Source organism: Phasianus colchicus, chromosome 5 (assembly GCF_987193195.1).
Source record: "Phasianus colchicus chromosome 5, bPhaCol1.hap1.1, whole genome shotgun sequence".
NCBI lineage: Eukaryota > Metazoa > Chordata > Aves > Galliformes > Phasianidae > Phasianus > Phasianus colchicus.
This window is the reverse complement of record NC_143440.1, coordinates 27,385,898-27,402,866: the sequence shown is the minus strand read 5'-3', so window position 1 is coordinate 27,402,866 and position 16,969 is coordinate 27,385,898. Positions and strand designations below refer to the sequence as shown.

Sequence of the window (16,969 nt, the reverse complement as noted above, 5' to 3'; positions counted from 1 at the left end):
AAAGGGGAGAAGGGGGGAATGAATTGTGAGATGAAGTATCTAAAGCTCTTCGTAGTTGAAAAAATGAAATCTTTTGGTTAAAGGTCAAAAACTGGAGGAAAAAGATATTTCTAGGAGCTATGCATGTAAAATGTGTATTATCTCTCAATCCAGTATTGGATGTATGTGGTGGAGATACAGAATCTTACCTAGTGATCTTTTTTAAGGGAACTGGCTGCAGAACAGAGGCAGGAATAAAGGTCCTCATGCAATACTGTGCATTTAACTGTAACTCCTTTGAGGTAAGGGCAGATCCATGTCTATGTGTAATGTATGGCAAACAAGACCGCATTTCTATGGGTATGCAGGTTCAGCCTGGAGTTCCTGATGTGGGGAGGAAGGAGAGAGATACCCTTGTTTTTGGCCTTACTTTGCGAGTTATCCAAGGGCAAGCCACTTTTCTTGTCTTTGCTGTGATCTATGCCCTCTGACCATGCAATCAGTGTTTAATTGCATGGGTTTTTTTCTTGGAAAGCCACACACAATAACACCTTTTCAACTGTATTAATTTCTGCAAGAAAATATTGTCACATCAGATCTCTGAATGCATAAAAAAGCCTGCGTCAAACTTCAGAAAATCAGCCAGACTCTCTCAATCCTTTGTGACTGCTGGAATCATTCTGCTGCCTGGTGTGACCTGAGTAATCAGTGTATTGTCAGACTCATGCCTCAGTCCTGAGTCTCACAGGTTCCCAGTAGTGTTTAACAACAGTTTGAGACCTCTGAGGGTAGCATGTATGTTCAGGAAGAAATTTTTATGTTTTCAGGCAGCACCTGGCTATGATTTGGAAGCATCTTGGGAAGCCCTTTGGTGTAGGTCATGTGGTATGTCACCTCTGAGCCAGTGTCACAGGTAAAGTTTAAGTAATTTCGAGAGGAGTAGAGCCAGATTATAATCTCTAGCCTTTATGTTATTATCAGAACACAAGCCACTTTCAAGTAGTACATAGTCCAGCTCTTGATGATGATGATGGCAACTGTGGTAGCCACTGATTGTGATAACCAGGTGAATAAAGTTTGTGAACTCCTTCAATAAAAGATGGTGCACAGGCTGTTGTCAGGTTAGTTGCTGGATAGAGCTGCTTCTGGAGGAGAAAAAAAAAAAGATAAAGGATGATTGTTTTGTACCTTTCATCTGACCCAAACATTAGGATTAGGAGAGAGGCAAAGAAACTGACGTTAATTCTCTTCTTTGCCTACACTTGGCTTCTATTGCTGTAAGATTGCTTACCTCAATATATCTAAGATGAAAGACTGGCTCTACTCTTGGGACTGGATTTGCAGGACAGGAGTAGGTGTCTGACTTGAAGACTTTTCTTTGTACTTTAATGGGCTTCCCAAGAGAATTCTTCAGATGAAAGCTGATTTTCTATGGCAGACTGCATAGAGTCTCATTATTGCTCTGGCTTTTGCTGCACAGCACATGTTACTGTGAGATTGTCAGCCCTTCTACAGTGCAATAAAAATAAGTAGATTAACCAAGCAAAGAAGATTAAAGATACTTTAGGGAAGGAAAGAGAAGGGAGGAGGATGAGCAGGAGAGAGTATAAAAAGACCACAAGACTGTGAGTGCTAGGCTTCCTGGTGCATGTTACACAGGGTTGCTCTCTTTATCCCTTTCGGGTTTGGGTTAGGACAACTGAATAGAACGGATCCTGACACCATGTCAAAAGAGAAACTGGAGTCACTGGTCAAGAATATGGAGATCATGCTCTCTGAAGTAGAGCAGTTGAAGATCCACTGCACCAAGCAGACAGAGGAGGTAAACCAGGTGGTACAGGAGCTGCGCCGGGAGAACAAGGAGCTCACAGAAAAGTATGAGCACATCTGTCAGGACCTGAAGGAAGCCAAGGAGGCTATTGCCCAGTTGCAGGACACCAAGTTTGCATTTGAGGCAAAGGAGCGGCAAGCACAGAAGCTCAACCGGCAGCTGTGAAGCAGTAGGAAAAAGAAGGAACCTGCTCTAAGAATAGAGAGAAATCTTCAACTGCTGCAACCAAATATCCCTGGATCAGTATTTTAAAGCAACTCTTTCCCTTTCTCCTCAGACTAAACCTGTGTGCTGGAAAAAAAATTTCTTTGTGGAGGCAAGATCTCAGATGCAGCTGGAGTTCTGCCCCAGAAGGCTCTTTTGTTAACGACTAAATGCCTCGTTATGCTGGGAGGGAAATCTTATTCCAGAATCCCTTGTCAGAAATCTGAGCCACAGGCATACAGCAACGGCTGCCAGGATCTGGGCACCTTCTCATGCCCTGTGGGGATTGCACAAGGACAGAATCCAGGAAAAGAACTGTCTCTGCCTTGAGCCGCTGGAGAGAGTTGTGCTGTGAGACTTCATCGAGACAGAGGGGAAGGATCATCGTCTTGACAGCCCCTGTTGCTCTGTTTCATTGCTAGCTTTTTTCTGTGCGCAGCCAGGCTGTGATGCTGTCTTTAGATGAGTGTCAGCTTCCTTGCTGCCTGTCACTGAAGGGCGCCAATGAGAGCCAACATTGTGCCTCAAGCTTCCAAGTACTTACTATCAAGGGCATGTTGATCCAGAGGATCTTTTAATGCTGTTGCAGTCGATCTTGTCGTCTTATAATTCCAAAGTGAAGTAAAGAACTAGAAGGGTTTCTGTCTCAATTTCCATTTCAATAGAGAGCTAAATCTTAATGACTCCATGTTCACCATGCTAGAGTTAAATCTCTGCTGAATATAACACATTTTAACCTAAGGGCATGTTTTGGCACTGAAGTTACTTTTCTTAAGCAGAAGTAATGTGTATAAGTGGTCTGGAGGTTAGAAGGATAAATGTGTGTGCGGAATGGGGGTGGGAATTGCTTGTCAGAAGTTTTGCTTTCAACTTTTCTTTCTTCTGTCTCTCCTAAATGGCATTTGGTGTAGTTGGTGCCAAGTCCAGCTAAGAGCAGGTGACTTCTGACTGCACAGTGAATAGCAGGAGATCTCTGAGGGGAGTCTGGAGAGATTACTGAGAGAAAAAGCTTGGATGTGTAAACAGAGAAGAGCTGGAATAGTTCCAGGAGAATCTTTGTTCATATTGGCCCTGTTGTTGTCAGCTTCCTTCTTCCCTTCAGAGCTTTGCTATATTGTTATCACTGCCAGGCAAGCTCTCTCTTCTAACAACAGCTGAAATTTGTGAGAAACAGGGATGCTATTATCTGTTTCTGAGGGACTCAGGGTCTGTGTTTTGTCAGGAACATAGGCACGGTGTGCTGGGGTGGGGGAGACTAACCATACTGAGAGCAGGCAGTCATCACCAAGGAGAAAGTGAAGCCTGTCTGCTTTGGTTTTTCCAGAGAACTTCAGGCAAGAGCAAAACAGTTTAGCAAGACTTTTTAGGACTCAGTCCAGCACTAGTGAAAATAATTGTCATTTTGTTACTGAATATAAAACACAAAGATCAGGCCTATAATTAGCTAGTTATTGTTCTTTCTCTGCTCTGTCCTCTGCCACTTCAGTCTGGGCCTGATCCAAAGCCTTTGAAAATTAAAATCTTCAGATTAATTTGATGGAGCTGTGGTCCAGGCCTTCCAAGTAGAGGGCTGTTGTTTGTTTGGCAGTCAAAGTACAGGGACATCAATGGGAACAACTTTGTGAATCACTGTGAATCACTGTAAATAGGAACTGTGACAACATGCTTTATTACATTTGTGTGCTCTAAACTTTTATTTTTGCTTTTTTGGGTGGAGCAGATTGGAATATCTAGAAAACATTTGGGAGATTGGAGTCTGTCCTTTTTGTTTTCAAATCTAATCTGAATATAAATGACCAGCCTTTACTCTTTGCTACTTGTTTACCAGTAACAGCTTGGGAAGTAAAAAAATAATTAATCACTGTATTTGTTTGTATAAGAACTAAAAGTGTTTTCTCTGGGAATTAATTTTCTAGCCCAAATCTGCTTACCACCTGTGCTTTCTTCTACTTTTTATATATAATTAAAATGTAAAACCAACAATAAAAAGAAAACAAACAGCTGAGAGATCATCTGTTCTGGATAAGAAGTTGCCTCATTTAATGCATATATATGTTATTTCTGAGTGTGTGCACATGCTTGCTAAAAATAATTATTCTACTGTAAATCCTCTGCAGCAAGGAGTGGACTAATGGGGACCCTCCAGATCTCTCTGTGTTCTGAGGTTAATCTTTCTAAATGAGATTCTGTGTGTGGCTGCCAAATTCACTCTACGTAATATTTAAATCCATGATGCAGAAAAAGAAAATGGGATTGGAGGAGACTTATCTTAAGTTTCTTAATAATTACTATTCTAAGTGTCTAATTTTAAGGAAGGCTGTGATTCTATGTAAATATTCTAGGATTTGAGATAAGACTTTGGAAAAACTGGAAAAATAGATAAAAACATTATCCATTGCTAGAAAAAATAATACAGCTTCCTCTACCTTTCCAATAGATTCAGTTACGTCCTGATTTAGCTTACACTGGTTAAACTTGGGAATAGTTGGGCTGGTTTGAAATCAACCTAAGTCCTACTATACACCAGCTCTCTGTTTTCATATGCAAATATCTGTGTATCCAAGTAAGGTCTTAGCAGTGGATCAGTGCCTTTGCTTGGATCCTGAGATGCAGTATTTTGGAGTGCCTTTCAAAACAATGTTTTTCTGGAGTTAGTCACAGCACTTGGAAGTTGTTATTGCTTTTTGAACACCAGTACTATCAGTGCTTGCTATTATTCTTTAAATGGCCTAAGGATGAGGAGCTGAAGTGTGTGTGTGTGTGTGTGTAGCATCATCAATTTGTTCAGAAAGTTGGCGTGAATAGAAGTTTTGCCTGATTTGGATGACAATCAAGATAAATACAAAGTGACAGGCTTACCATTTCCTTCATCTTGGAAAGGGATGATGAGAGGTATCTAATTCTTTGAATACAAAAAGCCAAGTTATTTGAAGTCTGTCTTGGAGAGCACAGCACAGTAATTGGCTTGGTTGCCAAGAAGAGTCTAAGAGAAAGAGACCCAATTAGACTGTGTGTCTGTGAGTTGTTCTGTTCTTGAAACAGACTATAGCAAAATATTGATGACTTTTCACTCTTTTGGGCTGTATGAAATGGAAGTGCCCAAGAAGGGAGGCTCAATAGGAATGAAGCCTGTACTTTAATTACAGAAAGCCTCTTCTGACACTTAGCATGAGTGCACTTGGGTGAGTGGGAGGGAATTAAATGGTGCCCATGAGCACACAGGCTTATGGATAGGAATCCCTGGCTGTTAGCTCACACTCAACAAGAAACCATGTTGCTGAATTGCAAGCAATAGCTAGATGATTCCTGGGATTTTTAGGTGCATAAACAAAGAGGAGCACAAACTCACTGGGGAGTACTTGCTTACCTACCGAACCTTAGAGCAAGCAAAAGTGGACTGCTTCTGTCCACTGCAGCCAGGAAAACAGAAGGAAAACCTAGGAGTCACCTACAAGACTCCAAAATTTCATAAATCACAGCTGTAACACTCCATGAAAAAAGTGAAAGAACCCTATGTAATACTTATTTCCTTACATATCAGTGCTTCATGAAATTCTGCCTTAGGAAAGATCTCCAGATTTCAGAAATACAGTATCTCCTGAAGAACTTGTTGAGGTCAGCAGCTGCAGTTTAATTCTGCATTAAAAATCACAGGGAAATTTGAAGACAGTATAGAAGGTGACTCTCTCAGAAGTTTAGGTCTGTTTGTGTCCAGTTACCTGTTTGCAGTTCTCAAAGCCCTGGATTAGGGCATTCAGAGTTGGGAACCAATAACCCAATGAACACTGGAGCCTATTCTCCATATGTCTTATTACAATTTACTCTCATGTATTCTACTGGAACCCAACACTGGCAAACTACAAAAAAATAATCTCTACTAGTAACAGTGCCTATACAGAATATGTACTAGATCAGCTATTCTACAAAGTCTTGAAAGAGTTCCTGGATGGAGAAGGGAGAGAGGAGTGTGTGAGTTATTACAAGAGCACAGAAGACTTTTATGCAGTTATATTGTAAAGAGCTGATTGTTGTGCAGCCTTGCAACAGGCCTTCCAGCACAGGAAATCGAACCTCTTTTCCTGAGGGATTAAGAAAGGTTTTAATTCTATATACTGACAGGCTGTATTTCAGTGGGTTAAATGACATGCCTAACCTGTGATATTGAGTAGGAGTCTGAGAAGAGCTGAGTTATCAGTACTCTATTCAAATTTGAAGAAAAGTTCAGATTTAATCAAATTTTATTGTTCTGCCTTATCTTTAAAAAGAAAAAAAAAAAGTATGTCAAAAAATGTGCAGTTTTCAGACTGCTGCGCATCTGATAGAAGGAATGATGGGCTGTAGCATCCCTGATAGCAATGGACTTAGTTTGATATCCCAGAGGCCCTTATTTCTTTCCTATGTCATTCAGTCATCAGCATGCTTACCTGGAATGTCTGATTACAGTTCAGTGTTAACATGTGCTCAGAAGGATTTGAAGATGTGCCTGAATAATATGCCCTCAAGTACTAGGCTAAAGTATAGAAATGGCTGTTGATTTCCTTTACAAAGGCTACTGCAGTTATCTAAGAAATTGGGCATTAATGTAACTGGAAAAATGTTTTGCCCAGCAAGTCATGAAATACCTGAGAATGGAACCTAAATCTCTTGACTTGAAACCAAGTTGGTTTCTAGTTGGAGAAATTATGCTGCTTTCAAATGAAATTAAAAAAAAAAATCCAACGGCTGATACTATGGAAGTGTTAGACATCCTTAACTAGTTAGACTGGAGCTAGATCTGTAAAGTATGCAAATCTTTAGATATTTGAAAACATCCTCTGGCAGTAAGGAAACCTGTTGGCTTGTTTCTGTGAAAGGCACTTCCTGGAGCATAATAAAAGAGAAAGCTGAAGTCTTGCTGCAGACCTCTCTCCATATAACTGTTGAAATCCCAGCATTGCAGCCCCTGTAGAGAATGTCTACTTCTTAGCAAAAGCACTTAATTGATAACTTTAAAAGTGATATCTTGTTCAGCAGTATGCATTTAATATGTGCTCACCTCAGTTGTTGATGATCTCATATGTGACACCTAGATGCCATTGCCTCCAGGCCAGTCACTGTATAGAGCTGATGGCAAGAGTGAAATGCCTCAGGTTCTGAATGTATTCACTCTATAGTGAATTGTAGTTGTCTTATCAGGAGACAAGAATAGTCTTGAATAAGTGGATTATCATACTTTCACTAAATGGTAGGTGATGAAAATAATTGCAGCATAAAGATAATGTTATTTCTCACAGAGAAAAGCCACAAACACAAAACATTCTTTAGAACTGCAGGGCAAAGATTAGTTTACTCCATACTGCATTGTCCCTTTTCTGGCAAGGGCTGGCCTTCATTTTGAATCTCATGTTAATAGCTTCTGATTTTTGTCATGTCCCTACTGGAACTAGGCTTAATTTCTTTTGTTAATAAAAGGAGCTTCATCTGTGTTTCATGCTGCTTAGTTGTGGTAAAAGTCTAGTCACTTCTTGGTTTATTTTAACATATTAGCAGGTTATCTATTAAGGCTTTATGGGGTTAAAATAAATCTAGATGTGTTTACACAGCATCTGCTTTAATGCAGTAGGCACAGCTGTTTTTGGATGTACTCTGGTTAGATTCCAACACGGGCAGTCACATTTTCCCTGTTTCTGTACTCTTTTGTAGCTTAAAGTGTCAGCCAAGAACATGAGAACTGCAAATAGGCTTAGGATATAATCGTGACAGCTGGCAGGATGGCAATAGCCAGTGGCCAGTTGAAAGTATGAGGTAGGTAAAGAAAAAGGACAGGTTGAGGTAACATCCTTCTGAAAGAAAGACCTGCAGGTTGGCCCCAGAAGAATTTGATTCTAAAAGGGAACAGCAATTATCTCTGTATTTTTAATTAGACATTAACAGTATTCCATTATTGCTTCTTCTGACAAGGGGAATATAGATAGTCATGCATCAGCAGTGGGGTGTGTTGTATCTTTAAAACTTTGAGGTTCTCCTGCTTGTTGGTGGAGGTGATGACATTTTGTGTTGGTTTTCCTGTTCGTTTATCCTGTAGACTTTGTTTATTATGTTAGAATAGCTTGGACAGCAAAGTACAGGATTGTTTTTGCATGTGGAAAAGTTGTGACTTTTATTTGAACTGTCCCACATGGGATAACTGTAGAATTTGAGTACTATGTACCTTTTGTAGCTAGTTGCCAGACAGGAATTGACCAACAGGGATTAAAGCAGCCATAGCCTTTGAATAAAATTGCTTGCAGCAGTATTTGTGGTTCTGTGTCACCTGAAGCATTTATGACATTGTTAGAAGCTTGTGTTTGGAGCTATGTGCTGTCTAGGCTTGTCAACAATTGTCAAGATTGTCTCATTTTCTCAGGTAAGGCAGTAATGTGGCCAACAAGAGACCAGCAATGCCAGCTCTGGATATTTCATTGCATATCTTGATGTCTTCCTTGTAGATCCAGTATATGGAGTTACCTGAAGGCAGAAGTTTCAGCTTTCCTTTTGAAAGTAGGGTTCTGTTCCTCACAGTTTCAAATGAACAACTGATGAAAAACAACTCTCAAAATGGAAGGCAAACAAAAAGAAGAACCCAAACTTGTTTTAAAACTATTGTCATAATCTTGGAGATGTCTGTCATACTATTTTTTAAGTAGGGTGAAAATGCTGACAGCTGTTATAGTTGCTTATCCAGAATCTATTTTTATAGATCAGTGATCTTTGTATTTCAATATTTTATGCTTAGCAGGGGATAGAATCAATAGAAGGAAAAACAATGTGTTTTCTAGATAAAACAACAGCATCATTTAAGTTGTTATGCAATGACTTCTCCAGTATCCACATGATTAACAACACAAGTTTTCCTTGTAATGCATCCAACTATATTTGTGTTCCCTCAACAGCTTTTCTATTGCTTAACTGTTCCTTCTTGGGAATTTTAAGAGGGTACCTAAATTGCATGACATTTGTTCGAGGCAAAAATAGTGGAACCTGAGCTGCCATTGTATTTGGTTAAATTCATATCTGTATCCTAAGCATTTTCAAATCTTAGGGATCTGATTAACTCTGCTTATAGCCAGAACTAGCTGATAATTGTATGTAAGTTCAAACTTTCTTTGGTCAAAAAAATATCTCTGAACTGTGTTTCAAGCTTTAGTCCTAAAGGAAATAATTTTGGTTTAGAGTTAGGAGCTTACTAAAAGGGATACCAAAGTGATCTGTCTCACTTTTGATATGCTGCCTACAGCTAAAATACAACTACTTATAAAAGGCTCCACCCCTTCAGTAACTTAAGGCACAATTTAGAGCCAATGTGTGTGCTCGCACACAGACTACAGGAGCTAGAAACAATTCCAAGTTATGCATGTGCATGTGCATGCTTAGAACTCTGGCTTTCCTAAGCAAAAGAAAACTCTTGTGAAGAAACTTGGATGCTGAGGGGGTTAAATGAAACCCAACTCCTTTTCCTGTGTTGTAAGGCTTAGTAACCAAACAGAAGCTGGAGGGAAGAGCGGGTTAGGAGCCACTGTTTGAACCTGAACGATAGTAAAGTGATTTTTGCTGCTTGGCTACAGAGTGGCATCAGTGCCTCCAGCTTTTACGCTCACCTTTCACAGGTACACACAGAAGGTAAGAGTTGTTTTTGTGTCCTGGGCTGTCTCCTTATGCTTCCATCCGGACATCTAATTTCTTTCAGTGCTTATTTGTTTGTTTGTATTAAGTTACCTTTGATTTTCCACTATTGTTTTTCTTAAGTTCAACGAACACAGGAGAGAGGAGTTGCTGCATTGCATGCACTGCAAAATTGGATTTCCTGGTAGGAAGGGAAGAAAATATTTAATGTGGTTGGTGGACATTAATCCCTTTCCCTCACAGTTAATTACACTATAACTTAATGTAATCAAAACTGTTTCTGACACTGTGAGTGAGGAAAAACAAAAGGGTGGAAGAGTCAGACGCACGTACATCACCATGAAAAAAACACAGAAACCAAGATACATGTACCAAGGGTACTGACTGGAGAAACATGCTTTTTGCTGGTAGAAATAAAAAAAACCCTGCCCAGGTGTTAGGACTCTTAAATTTGCTAACCACTATCCCTGGAGTGCTCAGCTGCTTCTGTTAATGTTCTAGCGGGGGAGGGAGTGTCTCCTGATCAGTCTGCATTGCTTTCAGCTGTGTGAGGCAGGATCCATTTTGGAGTCTGATTCCAACTTGAACAATGGTGCTTGAATCAGCAAACCTGCTTCTGAAAGGGGTGGTTTGCAGGATGGGATCTCAATCTAGAGGAGGTCTGATATGTGAGAGAGGTCAAGAAGCTGCTTAAGGGAACTGCTGGTGAGGAGATGGTAACAGAATGGTGGCAACATGGTAGGGTAGTCTGATGTCTTGATGTTCCTTGTGGGTGGTTGGATGGAGGAATGTTTACTTAATAACTAAGTTTCAAATTTTTGATGAAGTTAACCACCTTGAATGGAGTTCCTATTGCTAGGAATAACTAAGCGTAGTACAAGAGATCAAGGAGATTTTAAGTTTCGTTAAGTCTGTCTGCAGGGACCCTAAAGAACACCTTATTTATTACTTTTGGAGGGGTCTTCACAAGGCTTAAGAGTTTCTCTTATGCCTTCTTTCTTGCACTTAAAATGGCCCTTTGCCGGCTTTTCTGCAAGCTTGCTTGTGACTTATACATTTTTTTCCTGGTCTCTTAAAGAAACACTATTATCTTCTGTAATGTCAGAGCCAGGGTCTGTAAATGGAGCAGCTGTGAAAAATCATTCTTTCTCAGGTGCACTTTGTTGATGAGCTGGTGTGCTGCACAGCCATGTCTGTTGGACAGCCTCACCCTTGGGCTTTTAGGATTAATGCTCTGCTGTTAAAAGGAGTGAAGAGAAGTGTGTGATGTGCAACAGAAGTAGGTAGGACTATATATCTTTGGCATGTCACTAGCTTGAACTAGTGTTTTTTGAGGTTAGTGAACAGAATGATTAATAAAATGTAAAAATTAAAATATAAAGTAAACTTGAGGTCTCCAGAAGTTTTTTGCTTTTAGTGTATTTTCTTTATCCTGTGTGAGATAATTTAGACTTCAAGTGTACTTCTGGGTTCTCACACACCAGAGAGCATCCTGGCACCTCAGAGGTGTTTTTGAAATATTTTTGTTTCATGAATGCAAACACTTGATGGTTTAGGGAAATGCTGCTCTGTAGTATGTGCATGTTCCAAATCTCTAGTGAAATGTCCGCTCTGAATGTAGCTTTGGAGAAAAGGATTTTGACGAATGACTTGAAGGGATGTTTGAGAAAAGTATAGGTTTTTCTTTGCTGTCCTCTCTCTCTTTATGATATTAAGAATAAAAATTAATTTGCTTTAATTTTAAGGGAAAGAAGCAATCATGGTTGTAGAATGAAATATCTTAAATGCTGATCTTTAATACGTGATGATCTTCTTCTGATGCAAATCCTGTATCTCTGTTTTGGGGATGGAGTTCTTCCTTGGTGAAATATCTTGTTACTTAAGGAATTACTTGCCTTACGAAGTTGGCACCAAGATTTGGTTGGCCTCAATGTGAAAGACTGTGCTGAAAGGATTTAGGAAATGGGAAAAGAGCTGTTCTGTTGGTACTACCAAGAAAAATGGTTGCAAGCTTAGTTATGAGCAAATCTTTTTTGAAAGAACACTTATGGTGTTTTGTTTTGTTTTTAGAAAATAGGGAAAAAAAAAAAAAAATATATATATATATATATATATGTCCAGTCTTGATTGAGATATCTATTGCAGTCAGAAGGACATATAAGACAAAAAAATGTTCTGAAACAGGTAGGGCTTAGGCTGCCAAAAGGCTTTCTCATTGTTCAGAGGAAGGTCTCAAATGCTAATAAAATGTTAATCATTTTATGATATCATATATGCACTTTATGACTAACCAGTACACAGGAAAAAAAAAAAAAGCTTTTTTTTTTTTCTTGTAAGAGGATGAGATATGCTATTTTTGTGTAAGAACAGCACCTAGAACACACTGGATGTAATTACAGGTGTTCTCATGATTGGTATTAGAGCTTTGTCCTTAGCTGATACAAGGAGGAATTGTTCTTCTGGTATACTGATGCTGAGTGAAGTACTGAAGAAATAAGCTGGTTGCCATTTAGATCTCTGAAGAGCATTAAAATTGATGATAAACTCCTTGGAGTACCCACCGTAGCTACAAAGACTGGACGTTTGGGTGGCTGACAGATGATTGCTCTGCTCTAGTACAGTCATTTGCAGTTATGCTCATGGTATGATGGACTTGTCAAAATAACTTATCTCACTGGAAATTATACTCTGCTGAATGCAGTTTCACTGTCTTATTTTTTAACCTTACTATTGGGTTTGAAATAGGATTTGTTGTGCTCCAATATCTTTTCTTGGATGATGACTAACAAAAGTTACTAGATGTGTGAGGAGAGACCTTAACATTAAAGATTTGATTGGTTAAGTAGTCGTATGCATAGTATCCATACAAAACTCTTGTTCATGCTTCCCTACACACTAACAAGCTCAAGTTTTGCTGACATACAGACACGATGTATGGAAATAAGTACTGTCAAAAGATTGTTTATTTCTCTGCTTAACTCTTAAAGAAGTAACTAAAGGTTTTGCTTTTGGCATCTGTGGGAGAAAACAGTTTTAGAGCAAGGAGCCAATCTATATTTAAATCCCACTGTTGTAAGTTTGCTGTGATCACACAGTTGAGCACGTGCTTCCTTTTAGATCTCTCCAGGCACTGCCATGCAATCACATTCTCCTAAGATCTTTTTTATGAAGTTAATTTTTGGTGACAGATGAAAGATGCTTGGCTGGTGTCCTTAGAGACTCTGGCCCTATTTCCACTAGATGAGGTTCTGCCTCCTAAGTTAGCTGAAAGTTGTGGTGTTTGATTTTTTATTCTTATTTTTTTAATTCTTATTTTTCCCTATCTTTTGTTTCTACTTAATTAGTTTGTGTTACATAGCAATGGAAATAAGCCCACTGATTTCTGTGAAAAATTTCCTGCTTCATGTCACCAAAGGTCTGTCAGCATCATAGTCTGCAAGGGTAGCTGCTTAAGGAATAGATGTACCCACACTAGTTGGTTGTGCTTGGCATGTTTGCACCTATATGTAGGTAAAACTTTTTTTTTTAAGTAATTATTTTAGATGTGGAGGTGCGGCAGTTGAAACCTGAGTGAGAGTCAAGGTAAATATTTTTGGTTTTCTACCAACGTTGTTGTTTGTCACCAAACAATTTAGATGTGATGTTAGCGTTTAGCAAGTACACTGTTGAATGTAGTGTTAATATCCTTTCAGAGATCTAGATCTTGCAAAGACACAGAACAATTTGTTTTTAAGTTTCCTTTTAAGATAGCACTCACTTTTGTATTTTTTTTAACCTTTTGCACAGATCAGAATTACCACATTTATGTTTAGGATGAAATGAAGTTAAATAAAATTGGAAGTTGTTCTCCAGCATCCCTTTTCTTACTAAAGGATTCTTCAAATTTTGAATCGGAAAGAGTTGATCTGAGCCAGCTGGCATGCTAGCAGTAGAGCTCAGTGTCAGGTAATATTTCAAATCAGGCTAAATAATTCATTTCAGTGAAGTCTGTGCTACTGAGGGCAGTAGTTGGCCTATAGAAGGTTGTTAGCCATTCCTCTATGATTGTTGATGTTTGGGACATTATATCCTTGTGCATTTTCCATATGCAGTGTGTGACTGCTTGTTGCAATATTTATCGTCTAAACTAGTCTGCATGCTCTTGTCTTTATCCCTACATGATCTCACACTTAATTAACAACTAAGGACAGTGAGACTACCAAGTAGAAAGCAGAATCCTATATTCTCATAATGAATTTCTAGCTGCAAACCCAATAGTGGAAGGCTGGACGCAGAAAATTGAATCTCATCTCATATTAATATGTTGAAAGAAAGCTGTCCTCTTGAAGCACTGTATAATCTTCTGCAATATGGAGATTGGGAAGGAAGCAAATCAACTTCTTCCCCAATAGGGTATGGTGTGATGTCTCCCTAGGCTTCCTGTGTGTTACACAGTCTAATCTTGCTCTTCCACCCAATGGTTTTTCAGCTTCTGTTTTGTGTGATTGCTGTATTGCGTATAGAACTGTATGAGATGGGCTGCTATAGCTTCCGCAGGTGGTGCTGAATTTGATGTTGCTATATGCTGGCAGTGTTTTTACAGAGGACTTCGGAGTCAGCAACGTTAAGCAGTGCCCCAGTTCAGGTTTTGTGTGTGCTATGAGTCAGGCAGAAGGCTGAGTTGAAAGACTGTTGATACAGCATTCTAGAAGAAGCTCATATGTTGCTATTAATCAGCTGGTGCTCTCTTGCTGTGTTTATTAGCATGTTTTTCTTTTTAACTTAACAACGTAAATTTTTAGAGTTATTCAGCTGAAAAATTAAAATGCATAATATTGCTGAAAGTACATCTCTGCAGGATTGCTTTTTTGATAAGGTTTCGTTACTCCTAGCATGCATGTAGAATGAATTAATAAATCTGTATCAGTGATAAAAGTACATCTGTAAAACATTTACTCAATTTGTGTTTTTTTTACCTTCTTCTCCCTCCCTTCTTTTCTCACTAAATGCTTTCAACGAGTCTTGTATTTAAATACACATTTATTAAATGTTTATCCACTGCTTTGTATACAAACGGTTCTTTATTAATGTGTCTTGTTGTGTGGTCAAGACAAAGGAAATTCAGCATCCTCTCACTTCAACAAGCATATGCACATGAATAGTCTCATCCACCCAAACCAAAGGGCATCTGGCCCCAATTTTTTTTGAAAAAAGAATAAAGTAAAAATAATTTGCTGTAGGCAGGGAAGAGAACATGTAGGCATGATATTAAGATGTATCTTGGATGTGACATTCTGTGTCCAAAGGAATATGATTATTGGTTGCTCTGGGCTTTGTGATGTGATCCTCATGCTTTTCCAATGCTGCACTCAGCATAAGTAAGAGGAGTTTTTTTCCCTGTAATTGATCCCTGTTCCATTACCTCCTGTCTTTCACCCTGCCCTTCTTACCACATCTGTATATTTTCCATTTTTAACTCACTGAAAACTTGAAAGATACTTGTCAGTAGACAAGGGTAACAAAACAAAGAAAGATGGAACATGAGAAAGGAAAGCAAAAATTCGTGGTGTCTTCAGAAAGATGCAATGACGTGAAAACATAGAGACTTCAATGAATGGCTAAGAAAACTGATGCCACTGGAAAACTGGACAATGTGGTAGTCTTTCTGACTCCCTACCTCCTTTATTGGGCTTTATATTTTATTTATTTATATTTATTTAATAATTGAGGAAGATATGATGTATAAAGATGTGGGAGTGGGGAATGGTAGTGGTACAAGTGGGGAGGAAAAGCTGAAAATGTGCAAGCAGTAAAATCACACTGACAACTTCTGCTTTTGTCAGATATGCTAAACTTTACGTTAAGCAATTTTGATCGGTATCGCACAGAGCAAATATGTATTGCAGTTGCTAACCTGTGGCTCAAGCTATGCAAAGGCAGCTTCTCTCAAGATGAAAACAATAGATCCACACTGAAAATTCAAATCACTGACAGGGATGTGAAATTAGCTGTAAGAGGCTGGTCAAGCTAGTACTGCTAGGTAGCTTTGGAACTTAACTGCAAGCCCAGCCTGGCTGTATCTTGTCTGGCAACAGAGAGGAGCCCACCCTGAAGGAGACATTTATCTCCTGCCTTTCAGAACAGTCTCTGACCAGCAAATGTGGTATATGCCTTTGCCCAAGGGGTGATTTAGAAATGTGATTTGCAGGCAAAAGAAGATTAGTCTGTCTTATTTGCTAAACAGAGAAGAGCCACGTACCACTAGAAGCACTGGAAGTAACAAAACTCATTTTCTTCTGATTTCTTGACTTGATTTTGTAGCATCTAAACAGTTTAAGCTATTGTTTAAACAAGGCTGAGTTACTCGTGACATCTCTTTCAAGTTTGGATTCCCTCCTGTTGAAGTCATTTTCTCTCCAACAGAAGTTAACTTAATGTTTTTGAAACCTTGAAATCAGTTTCAAAGTTACTTTTACACACACAAAGATGTATATCTGCAGTGTACGTCTTGTTTTCCTAGGAGTATGGATATTGAGAGGTGATTTGGAAAAGAGGTCAAGTTTATGTGGGTGACCATCACCAGTTTTTGTGCATTAGGAGGATTTATACACACAAAGAAAACACAGAAGTCATTACACTTATCCTTGATTCTCTTCAGTTTGTGTCCAAGAGTATTCCTGGTTCTAAGGCATAATTCACTGATCTTGTTAAGCCTTCATGGCCCTTGTAACTAAATAAAATATTTTAAAACCAGTTTACTGTTGGCTTCGCTATAAAGAAATTTCTGAGACTGCCTGCCTGACCTTTTATTTGTTAAAGCAAAAGCTTATTTGAGTAGATTCAGTGTTGAGCCCTGAAATAAGGATGCTTATCCAAAGTTACAGATGAGTTACATCTAGATGAGTTTAAAATATAGTATCTCTTCATCTCTGCCCTGTGTACTTTTTCCCTTCAAAGAAAGTTAGCTTTTCTACTTTTGAAACCTTGAAATCAACTGGCAGTTTCAAAGTAATTTTTATGTATATACACAGGCAATGTAGTTCTTGCTTCCTTGGGAGCATAAATGTTGAAAGATGAGTTATGTCCAGGCTTAGAAATGACAGCCACCACCTCTGTGACACTGTGCCTCCTGTCCACAGTGCCAGACAGAAGTCAGGACTGTGAATGCAGTTCAAAAAGGGGACCAGAATATGCTTTATGGGTATTGTCAAAAAGAAGTTTCTCAAGTTTCCACAAAATATTATTTGATTTTTACTGTTTTGGAATACAAGTAAATATTCTTAGTTGCTAAATTTAATTCCAAGGTTAAACTTCTCCAGTGTTAATCAGGCTTGG

The 16,969-nt window shown here is 38.9% G+C and overlaps 1 protein-coding gene across 3 annotated transcripts in view; it reads left to right on the top strand.

The window, feature by feature from the left end:
- Positions 1-9,484: 9,484 nt before the first annotated feature.
- The window catches only part of PAPLN (papilin, proteoglycan like sulfated glycoprotein), a 49,073-nt gene continuing 41,588 nt past the window's right edge, over positions 9,485-16,969 (top strand). Inside the window, exon 1 of one of the 3 annotated variants that reach the window (XM_090141035.1) lies at positions 9,485-9,652. Coding sequence is in view for 2 of the 3 variants with exons in the window: in XM_090141034.1 (XP_089997160.1) it covers positions 10,391-10,393 (3 nt within the window). In the remaining variant the exon portion in view is untranslated. Of the gene's footprint in view, positions 9,653-9,956; positions 10,394-16,969 lie in introns of those variants that run through there. The other 2 variants (XM_090141034.1, XM_031593597.2) reach the window with 2 other exon arrangements.